This window comes from Heterodontus francisci, chromosome 26, assembly GCF_036365525.1.
Source record: "Heterodontus francisci isolate sHetFra1 chromosome 26, sHetFra1.hap1, whole genome shotgun sequence".
Taxonomy (NCBI): Eukaryota; Metazoa; Chordata; class Chondrichthyes; order Heterodontiformes; family Heterodontidae; genus Heterodontus; species Heterodontus francisci.
The window spans coordinates 23951273-23963308 of NC_090396.1; the positions used below are offsets into that span (position 1 = coordinate 23951273).

The window sequence follows — 12036 nt, forward strand, 5'->3', positions numbered from 1 at the left end:
AGGTAGGGGAGGAAGGAGAGTGAGATGGGGGAGGAAAGTGAATGAGAGATGGGGGAGGACAGAGGGGGAGAGAGAGGCGGGGTGGACAGCGAGAGAGAGAGAGGCGGGGGAGGGCAGCGAGAGAGAGAGAGGCGGGGGAGGGCAGCGAGAGAGAGAGAGGCGGGGTGGACAGCGAGAGAGAGAGAGGCGGGGGTGGACAGCGAGAGAGAGAGAGGCAGGGGTGGACAGCGAGAGAGAGGCGGGGGAGGGCAGCGAGAGAGAGGCGGGGGAGGGCAGCGAGTGAGAGAGGCGGGGGAGGGCAGCGAGAGAGAGAGGCGGAGGAGGACAGCGAGAGAGAGAGGTGGGGGTGGACAGGGAAAGACAGGTGAGGGAGCACAGAGAGAAGTGGGGAGGAGTGAGAGGTGAAGGAGGACAGAAAAAGAGGGAGAGGTGGGAGATGATAGAGAGAGGCGGGTGAGGGGAGAGAGAGAGAGAGAGGCGGGGGAGGACAGCGAGAGAGAGAGGTGGGGGTGGACAGGGAAAGAGAGGTGAGGGAGCACAGAGAGAAGTGGGGAGGAGTGAGAGGTGAAGGAGGACAGAAAAAGAGGGAGAGGTGGGAGATGATAGAGAGAGGTGGGGGAGGACAGCGAGAGAGAGGGAGGTAGGGGGGGATAGCGAAAGAGAGAGGTGGGGGAGGACAGAGAGAAAGAGAGAGAGAGAGGTGAGGGAGGACAGAGGGAAAGAGAGAGAGAGAGGTGGGGGAGGACAGTGAGAAAGAGAGAGAGAGAGGTGGGGGAGGACAGTGAGAGAGAAAGCTGGTGGAGGACAGCAAGAGAGAGAGCGTTGGGGAGGACAGCGAGGGAGAGAGATGTGGGGGTGGACAGCGAGAGAGAGAGAGAGAGAGAGGTGGGGAGGACAGAGAGAGAATGAGAGGTGGGGGTGGACAGAGCGAGAGAGAGGGAGAGGTGGGCGTGGACAGAGAGAGAGAGATAGGGGAGGAAGGAGAGAGAGTGATGGGGTAGGTCAGAGGGAGAGACAGAGAAGTAGGGGACGACCAAAAGGGAGAGAGAGAGATGGGGAGGATGGAGAGAGAGATGGGGTAGGACAGAGAGAGAAGATGGGGAGGACAGAGATTGGGAGAGAGGTGGGGGAAGACAGACAGAGAGAGAGAGATGTCCGTTAGGACAGACAGATAGAGAGCGAGAGAGAGTGGGGGATGACAGAGTGAGAGAGGGAGAGGTGGGGGATGACGGAGAGAGAGAGGGGGAGAGGCAGTGGATAACAGAGAGAGGGAGAGGTGGGGGATCACGGAGAGAGAGAGGGGGAGAGGTAGTGGATAACAGAGAGAGAGAGAGGGAGAGGTGGAGGAGTACAGAGGGGGAGGTGGGGGGAGGACAGAGAGAGAGAGGTGGGGGAGGACAGGGCGGGGGGTGGTTGGACAGAGGGAGAGCGCGAGTGGGTGATCAGAGAGTGAGAGACTGGGGTGTCATAGAGAGGGGGACAGAGAGAGAAAGTGGGGTACACAGAAAGAGAGAGAGTGACAGAGGTGTGGACAGAGAGAGAGAGAGAGGGGGAGAGGGTGGACAGAGAGAGAGCGTGGACAGAGAGAGAGCGAGAGAGAGGGGGTGGACAGAGAGAGAGAGAGAGCGTGGACAGAGAGAGAGCGAGAGAGAGGGGGTGATCAGAGAGTGAGAGACTGGGGTGTCATAGAGAAGGGGACAGAGAGAGAAAGCGGGGTACACAGAAAGAGAGAGAGTGACAGGTGTGGACAGAGAAAAAGAGGAGGTAGACAGGGGGAGAGAGAGAGAGAAAAGTGGAGAGAGAGAGAGAAAGTGGGGGTTCAGAGAGAGGGGGACAGAGAGAGAAAGGGGAGATGTGGATAGAGCGAGAGAGAGCGGGGAATGGACAAAAGTAGAGAGGGGGTGTGGACAGAATGAAAGCGAGAGGTGGGGTGGCACAGACCGAGAGAGAGAGGGGAGTATAGAGCAAGAGAGAGCAGGGGGGCGGGTACAGAGCAAGAGAGGGAGAGGGGGTACAGAGAGAGAGAGCGAGAGAGAGCGAAAGTGAGTGGGTGAACAGAGAGAGGGTGGACAGGGGAGAGAGGGGGTACAGAGAGGGAGAGAGGGGGACAGTGAGGGGGTGAGAGAGAGGGGGGACAGTGAGGGAGAGGGGCACAGGGGCGGAGAGAGAGGCAGGGCAGAGTGGGAGAGAGAGAGGGGGGACAGAGTGGAGAGAGAGAGGGTGACAGCATGTGGAGAGAGAGGGAGTGACAGAGAGGGGGGGGGGTCAGAGACAGAGAGAGGGAGGGAGGGTGGGACAGAGAGAGAGGGAGGGGTACAGAGAGAACGAGAGAGAGGAAAGGGGTACAGAGCCAGGGAGGGGGAGAACAGAGCGAAAGAGAGAGAGAGACAGAGCGAGCGAGAGGGGAGGGAATGCACATAGGGGTGGGGACAACACAGAGAGGGGGGTGAGAGAGAGGAGGGAGAGAGTGTGATCAAGATCACACCTGACAGATGGACATCAATCTGGAATACTCTGCATCTTTACAAGTGTGCAGGGGTTGGGGGGGGCTCCTTGACTACTTGTGCAAGCAGAACAATGCCAGGTATCTCACTAAATCAGTGTCTAACATAGGAGAAAATAAGTCGATAAGTTTTCTCATTTAAAGCTTCTTCACAAAAGTGCACATTTGCTGTTGTTTTGATTAATAATAAGATACATTTTTAATGCCTTTATCTTTCCAAAATTGTCTCACCAGCCCCCTATGTAAGACAAAAATTGTAATGTGGCCCCCCACATGAAAAGGTTGGACACCCCTGCTCCAAGCCTTTAACCTTGTGCTTTAAAACAACCTGGTAGCCAGCTTTTTTTAAAACACAAGTTTAAAGGCTTGTGTTATGTCTACTCATTTTAAAATGCAAAAGTCGTTTAGGGAATGTCTTGATTTCTAGGACACTTTAATTTCACTTGGGACACAAGCTCAGTGACATGTTGAAAGTTGCTGGACTTTTACTTCTATATAAATGTCGCAATTCCGCTGCTATCCATTTGGAATCACATCATTCCAGAACTTGTATTGAGGGGAAAGCAGACAAGAAAATCCAAGGAATCTCAAGTAGTGAGCACGGTTAAGTTTCTCATGAATACAAGAGTACAGTGTAATGGGACTGAGTGATATAGGCAAAAACAAGATGCAATATACAATAGTTAGTAAATACAACTTTAATAAACCTTATTCTGCGATGAACTTTCTATGATCCCTTAACAAAATCCATGCTGCATTTGCAGTTTTAAAACCTGTTGGGGAAGACAGTCAATGACCACGTTAGAAACAGTCATTAACTTTTCTTTTACTGCGAATTGGATTCAAGGACAAGTTTTACTATTATGTCAAAGATCAGTAACTGCAATGTACATCATTTCCTATCCAGTTTGAGGGCAGATGACCTGAGCAGCCAATGTCATTTGAAAGTTGTCTGTATCATATAATTACTTTATGTTAAAAGTGCACCTTTGATAATAGGTAAGAGATTTGACTTGGACATAAATTGGTTAGTCTGGAGTAGAATCTTACAGATAGTGACTAAACATTTTGTAACTGAATAACACATGCAGTAACAACCGCTCAACTTTTTAAAGAAATGGACTAATATATATTCATAAGTGAATTGAAGAGAATCGCTTTATTTGAGGAACTGAAGGGTGCTTTTTATTTGTAATTGTGTTTATCTAATTTTGTCACTAGCTTTGGTGAGCAAATTACATTTTATCCATGAGAGATTCTGTTGTTTCTGTATTTTAGAATTCAGGACCTGGTTTAATAGCCTAGCAAGATGAATAAACTAGTCTTGGCTACCTACCATTAATCTCTCTGTCCCTTCCTGTTCCACTCTGCTTTTCTGTTGTGCATGACCCTTCTGAAGTACTATCTGTTCCATCCTATAAAATTCTCCTGATTTGTTGATCACTGCCCTTTTGTTGGCTGCTTTGTCCTCAGGAAATGGAGAAATTGCACAAACATTGACCATCATGGGTTAAATTGTCTTATGACGATAGCAGTGTGAGAAATGGTTCGTCTTCCTATTGCTGATGTTTCTACTGCTTCACCTCAATAACAATCCTCTCTTTGTGTTTCATGGTTTATTGGATCAATTTGCACTCCTGACAGTGTGAATGCACAGAGGTCATCTGGGATAAAGTCCATCTACCACCCCATAACATGGTGTAGCTAGCTCTATTCTGTCAACAAAAATAATTTGCATTGGCATTGCACACTATTTTGCTTGCTGGCTAATACAGTTGTGCTGTTCTCCATTGATGTTTTGTATGCTTAATGACTTTATAGGGAGAAATATGTTTTAAATTGGACTGTGTTTTGATGGCATTAGATTGGCTATACACTTTACATACAGATTAATTGCCCTCATGTCTGTGGTTTAGTCAATAATTTTGTCAAATGTCTGTGGTGCAACGTGTTGGTGCCTATCCCTGCCGTGGAACATAATTTCAGGTCTGAGCCTTCAGAGAAGGAGGGATATATAAATAAAATAGGTCTATAACGGTCATTAATTATCTAGGATATAGGCCTTTATCATCATTTATAAATGCAATATTTGTACGTTGGTTATTATGGAGAGACCAGAGAAGTTGGATTTGTTCTTAGAGTAGAGAAGGTTGTGGGTTGTTTTAGTAGAGATTTCAAAATCACTAAGGGTCGTGATGGAGTAAGTCAGAAGAAACTGTTTCCACTGGCAGGAGGTTCAGTAACCAGAGGTCACAGATTATTCAATATAATTGGGAAAAGAACCAGATATGGAGTTCTCATGACCTGGAACGCACCGCTTGAAAGATTGGTGGAAGTAGGTTCAATAGTAACTTTCAAAAGGGAATTGGATAAATACTTGAAGGGGGAAATAATTGCAGGGTTATGGGAAAAGAACAGGAATGTGGGATTCATTGGATAACTCTTTCAAAGAGCTGGCACAGGCACAATGGGCTAAATGGCTTCCTTCTGTGTTGTATGATTCCATGATATAATCCCAATTTTCTCCCTTCTTCCTCTTCTCTGAAGTAGTGAATCATCCAGGAGTTAGTTCCATGGTGATGGGTGGCACAGTGAAATTTATCTTTTCCTTGCCTCACGTACTTGCACTTCCCAGCACTTCAATGGAAAGTGGTCAAGGGTAAGAGCCCTAGGTGAAATCTGACAAGTGAGCTCAGATCAAGGATCAAAAGTGAGGTTTTCCAGGTTTGTGTGACCCAGTACTGCACCTTCAGAGGGATCCTCATTTTCATATTGGATGTCAGGTTCATTCAGTGCTTTGAGTAGAATGGGCCTATATTCTCTGGAGTTTAGAAGAATGGGAGGTAATCTCATTGAACTCACAGAATTGTTGCAACACAGAACTGTATAAAATACTTATAGAGGGCTTGACAGGGTAGATGCTGGGAGGCTGTCTTACCCCAGGCTGGAGGGTCTAGAACTTGGGGTCCTAGTCTCAGGACAATGGATCATTGACCATTTAGGACTGAGATGAGGAGAAAGTTCTTCAGTTGGAGGGTTGTGAATCTTTGGAATTCTCTTTACACCAGAGGGCTGTGGATGCGCAGTTGATGAGGTTCAGTCATGATCTTGTTGAGCGGTGGAACAGGCTGAAGGGGCCGTATGGCCTACTCCTGCTCCTATTTCCTGTGCTCTAAATTGGGGCCAAAGGTGGTATTGTATTTTACAGTGTCTGTACAGTGTTACACTTGTTTAATCCCATGCTGTCAACTAATATAATTAGTAATGACTTTCCCTAGGCACCTCGCAGAAATCTCTTATCTCATGCCTCAGCTTGAGCGTTTGGATGGGGTGAGTATGTTGAAGTTCCTTTTCTAGATCAGGAAGTCAAAAGACTTATGAAATTGGATTAGAATTCTTTTTCCAGTTTTCTCCCACCTTCTGAAGGTATAGGTGTACTCAGCCATGGTTCCACAAGCATATGTAAAACAGCTAAATTATACTTGAGTGACATCACAGCAGTGACCATCATCTACTTAGACTGCTGTAGCTCTAATTAACTGATGGCTCAGCAGCCTGGTTTCAATCCCAATTTCTACAAAGTGTGGTAAGTCCCAGTTTCAGTTCCCATTATGTGATGAAATTAGCTGATTTGAACTGTGCAAGCATTTGGACACTACTGTCGGCTGCAGTTCCCCTGGGATGGGAAGGGAGGGGAATTGTCTACTGTTCCTCCTTCTGATAAAGAAATACAGGAAAGCATGGGTGTGGGATGAAGGCAGATGTCGGCTTGGCTGTGATGCTTGTCACAGTTAAATAACACGACAATGCTGACCATCAAGGCAACCCACTCGCTTCAGTGGGTTACTAGAAGGTAGCTGGGATCTCTGAAACCCTAACCCTCTGTATATCAGGAGAGGTAAGAAGAAAAACAAAATGATTTTAAATACCAAAATACCAGATTGTCCAAATCACAGAGTGGAAAGAGTATTTAATGCAGTGGACCTGTTTGCAATACTCCAAAGAAACTAAACCCTGTGTTTTTAGATGCAAATCATTATTTAGTTGACCAAAAGATTTCCCCTTGTTAGACCTGGAATTGAAATGCAAATTAGGTTTCAAAATTCGGCACTCATTACTTCAGTCCCAGATTGTGCAAGCACAGTGAAGCTTACTTACAATGAATACCTGATTACCTTGCTTAAGTTAATAAAATATGACTGCACATGTCATTTTCTCATGACTCTCAGCAGCTTCCAGATTATCTTAAACATTTAAATAGGTTAGGTTTGGGTGAGGGATAGATTTTTGTGATCCGGTGACTGCACAGGTCAGATTGGTTAAGAACTGGTATAAATCTAGCCATAGGTGTAGTGTGCTAGTAACAGGTAATTTTCCCAAGTCAGAATATTTACATTGTTTGCAATGCAACATAGGCTAATTGTAGGTAGCTAGTCCAATACGGTACTGGGAAATCATAGTGTAGATGCAATATAAAGAGATGTGGCCACTTACAGTGAAGTGGTTGTATGGGGCCTTTAAAAAGGTTCAAAATCATGACAGTCTTCGACAAGGCTGTCAAAGGAAAGGGGGAAAGAAGTGACAGGTGAAAAATAAAAACCCACATAAACGTACCACATACACTAGGGGGAAAGTGATGGAGTGCTATGTGGTACTTCTACATTCCTTTTTTACCTCTCACCTTTTTCCTCTTCCCCTTGAGGAATGGAGTGACCCAGCTCCAATTGCACTTCATATTTGGTAAAATGACTGTAATGATGCATGAGCTGATTATGAGAAGGGTTGCCCATTAGGCACTCCAGGCTCACAACTTGTAGCATACCTGCAGTAAGCCTGAGGCAGTCAAGGTAAGGACTGAAGTGACCCTTTCAGCCATTGGCAGTATCCTGTCTGTAGTTTGCATCCAGGCCAGCTTACAGAATGCAATACTACTCTGCCACAGCCTCCCTGGTGAATCGTTGCATCCACATTCATTGTGCCTCAGACAAACTGCACATAAATCCACTGACCTCTTATGGTGTAATCTAGCTTGCCTGGAACCTATTTATTCTTCTCGTTCCCCCTCCTCTGTCTTCATTTAGCACACATAAAGAGGGATTCTAATTAGTATACCCATTAAAGACTGGTAGCAAACATGTTTGTGCTGAAATTCATGCTACAAAACCGTTTCACGCAGTGAGGCCAAAAAAACTGTTGCAGCAAGAGCTCCACTTAAGTGTATAAATGATCTTGCAGCACAATACCAATTCGGTAATCTTATTGAGACAACAGTATTGGAAACGCCACGTTGTTGCAGCAGAAGGCACTTTGTGTTAAAGGTTTGGTGAATAATTGGTCTTTGTTGTTCTGCTGTAGGTTATCCTTAACCCTTCCAATAATGAGAAGCAGAATGCTCCCGTTACTCAGAAAACAGCACTGGCTAGCGGTAAGTTACTCTGTAGGAATTACTAAAACACTTGAACCTTTGACTTATTTTATATAACCATACTTAGTTCTTTAGTTAGCCTGCAAGCATAAATGGGCACCTCCATCATCTTTAATGCGGAAATTCACCTAGAGACGTTGCTCCTCCAAGTCACTAGCCTCCCACTTGTTTACATATAAAGGTTTTGTTCTGGCCAAATCTTTGATTATCTGTGTTCTATTTTATTGCACTCAAAAAAATCAGGTTTTCTTGATGCACTATCATGCTTCCATCATCACTCCCATTGATTTTGAGTAATTCAGTTATGGTGGCTTTTTAATATTTGCCTGTTAACTTTTTTTAGACTTTCATTTTAGCAAATTTCAGAACCGTATAGTGTAGCCCTCCTGTTTTTTCAGGCTGAAGCCGATTCAGCTGTCAGCCTACCTTCGATCAATTTCAGCAAGTTCCAGGTTCAACATGTTTATTGAAAGTGATGCATGCATCCCAGGAAAATATTGTAACCTGTGCATGTCATCCTTCAATATTGCACGACTTCCAACGATGTTAAAAAAAAAGTCTGTTCCAAAGACGACAAGAGGGGCTTCGTGTGATTGTATGTAATATACAGAAAGGTCGTTCTGACTACGTGGAAGTTGAAGTTTTATCACACAGATGTCACTTTGTGTTTGGGTTCTGTCAGAAACCACTTCTTCCAGCATCAAACCAGAAAGAGAGTTGGCATATAATCAAGGTCACTTGCAAAAGATGCACTGGCTGACTGGCTTCATCTGTTGTGTCCAGAGAGGAGGTTCTCCAGGACTCAAACCATGTCATCCAGCGTCACCCACAAATCTGCTCAATCTCAAGGTCTACAGGCAAGCTGTGTTCAGCTGACCGCAAAACCGCACGCGTTACTAAGACTTTTCCACCAGTATTGGTAGGAGTGACCACTGCCCAGTCGTTGTAGAGACAAAGACCCATCTTTACACTGAGGACAGCCTTCATTGTTATGTTTGACACTACCAATGTGCTAAATGGGTTAGATTCAGAACAGATCTTGCAGCTCTTAACTGAGTGATGAGGCATTGTAGGCCATCACCAGCAGCAGAATTGTATTCAAACACAATCTGTAACCTCATGGACTGACATGTCCCTCACTCTGCCATGACTATTGAGCCAGGGGTCCAACCCAGGCTCAATGAGAAGTGGAGAAGAGCATACCAGGAGCAGCACAGGGATACTTAAAAATGAGGTGTCAACCTGGTGAAGCTACAACACAGGATGCTGAACAGCAGAAGCAGCATGTAATAGAGCTAAGCGATTCCACAACCAATGGATCAGATCAAAGCTCTGCAGTCTTGTCACAACCAGTTGTGAATGGTGGTGGACAATTAAACAACTAACCAGAGGAGGAGGCTCCACTAATATCCCTATCCTCAATGAAGGCAGAGTCCAGCATGTCAGAAGACAAGACAGAAGTGTTTGCAATCATCTTCAGCCAGAGGTGCCGAGTGGATGATCCATCTCAGTTTCTTCCTGAGTCCCCAACGACACAGATGATACCAGTCTTCAGCCAATTCAGTTCACCCCAATATCAAGAAACGACCGACACATTGGATACAGCAAAGGCTAGGAGCTCCGACAACATTCCACTGTAGTGCTGAAGACTTCTGCTTCAGAACTAGCCGTGCCCCCAGCCAAGCTGTTCCAGTACAGTTGAAACACTGACGTCTATCCGACAATGTGGAAACTTTCCCAGGTATGTCCTGTCCACAAAAAGCAGGACAAATCCAATCCAGTCAGTTACTGCCCCATCAATCTCCCCTCAATCAGCAAAATGATGCACGGTGTTGTCAACAACACTATCAAGCAGCACTTACTCACCAATAACCTGCTCACCGATGTTCAGTTTGGGTTCCAGCAGGACCTCTTGGTCCAAACATGGACAAAAGAGCTGAATCCCAGAAGTGAAGTGAGAGTGACTGCCCTTGACTTCAAGGCAGCATTTGACCGAATATGGCATCAAGGAGCCCTAGTAAAAATCAATGTGAATTAGGGAAAACTCTCTACTGGCTGGAGTCAATACCTAGCACAAAAAGGAAGATGGTTGTGGTTGTTGGAGGCCAATCATCTCAGCCCCAGGACATTACTGCAGGAGTTCCTCAGGGTAGTGTCCTAGGCCCAACCATCTTCAGCTGCTTCATCAATGACTCCTCCATCATAAGAGGTCAGAAGTGGGGATGTTGGCTGATGATTGCACATTGTTTAGTGCCATTCACAACTCCTCATACTGAAGCAGCCCATGTCTGCATACAGCAAGACCGGGACAAAATTCAGGCTAGGGTTGATGTGTGCTGCACGTGTTACTTGCCACTTAAGTGCCAGGCAATGACCATCTCAAATAAGAGAGAATTTAACAATCTCCCCATGACATTCAACAGCATTACCATCACTGTATCCCCCACCATCAACATCCTGGGGTTTACCATTAACCAGAAACTTAACTGGACCAGTCACACAAATATTGTGGCTACAAGAGCAGGACATAGACTGAGAATTCTGTGCAAGTAACTCATCTCCTGATTCCCCAAAGCCTGTCCACCACCTACAAGGCACAAGTGAGGACTTTGATAGAATACTGCCCATTTGCCTGGATGAGTGCAGCTCCAAAACTCAAGAAGCTCAATACCATCCAGGACAAAGCAGCCCGCTTGTTTGTCACCCCAGTCACCACCTTGAACATTCACTTCCTTCCCCATCGGTGCACAGTGGCAACAGTATGTACCATCTACAAGATGCATTGAAGCAACTCACTAAGGCTCCTTCGACAGCACATTCTAAACCCACAATCTCTACCACCTAGAAGGACAAGAGAAGCAGGCTCATGGGAAAACCATCACCTGCAAGTTCCTATCCAAGTCACACACCATCCTGACTTGAAACTATATCACTGTTGCTGGATGAAAATCCAGGAACTCCCTCCCTAACAGCACTATGGGTGTACCTAGACCACATGGACTGCAGCAGTCAGCAGCTCACCACCACCTTCTCAAGGGCAACTTTGGGATGGGCAGTAAATGCTGACCTTGCCAACAAAGCCTACATCCCATGAATGAATTAAAAAGTGCAGTTAGTACTGTGGCAGTTTTCGCTTCGCTATCTTCCAGCCGGCCTCTGTTTTGTGGGAATGTCAGTTGTGGCAAGCAGACTGCAGCATCAGACAAGGCTAGCCAGCCAAGGGCAGAGCTGCCTGAATAGGGTTGCCAACTCTGATTTGATGTATTCTTGGAGTTTTTTCTCATGATCTGCCCCGCCCCATGTTCGCCCTGCAGGTCTATCTTCATGAAGCATCCCCTTCTCAAACTGATTGGAAAGAGAACAGACTCTGCATCACCTGATTAGGTGAACTTTGTTAGTCAAACAGCCTTTTGTTCTTCTTATCCGCAATATTTTTAGAAATAATAAATGCAAGTGTTTAAAAAAAGGAACACGTTTTTTAAATGTCCCTGTGACTTTTCTCCCAGATATTATTCGCAGCCGTGTCCGAGATTTGCAACCCTACGCTCTCCGTTTAAGTGTATCAGTCACACAATCCATCACTTTGGTTATGGTGTTCCAATTAGGCTGCCAATAACTTTTGCACACCACTACCCACCCCCAGCCAAATTCCTTGCTTCAAAATTGTAATAAAAAGTTCGATAATACTTTATATAACATTTGCAAATCAAGGCCAGAATGCATCCCTTGGTATTTGTTCTATATTAACTTCAGTAAGTTCTCACACCTTTATATGCATTGCATTTTTTTTGCTTTCTTATCCTTTGCTAAAATTAAACCCACCTTTTGCTCAAATACTTTACAGCTTCCCTTGAGAGTACGCACAAAATTGCAAGCTACTTGATGGATTTTGAGTCCCAAATGGAGGATCTGCAACAATCACTAGCCAAGAGGTAGTAACTCCTTTTAAAATTAATACAAATGACATTTTTTGGGTCCACTTCTCCCTCATGGACTTGGCAGCAAACGAAGAGAGAGATGAGCATCTTACCTGCAGGTCTCAATGGGCTGTTAAATTATCTTGGTGAGCCATGTGGCCCTCAATGACGAAAATGGATTGAAAGGCCTT

At 45.5% G+C, this 12036-nt stretch overlaps 1 protein-coding gene across 2 annotated transcripts in view; it reads left to right on the forward strand.

Moving 5' to 3' along the window:
• Positions 1 to 12036, forward strand: part of LOC137384226 (protein phosphatase 1 regulatory subunit 7-like) — a 104460-nt gene that overhangs the window by 63361 nt on the left and 29063 nt on the right. For both annotated transcript variants that reach the window (XM_068057939.1, XM_068057940.1), the window contains exons 12-14: positions 5782 to 5833; positions 7859 to 7928; positions 11773 to 11860. In XM_068057939.1, coding sequence (XP_067914040.1) covers positions 5782 to 5833; positions 7859 to 7928; positions 11773 to 11860 — 210 coding nt within the window. The remainder of the gene's footprint in view (positions 1 to 5781; positions 5834 to 7858; positions 7929 to 11772; positions 11861 to 12036) is intronic.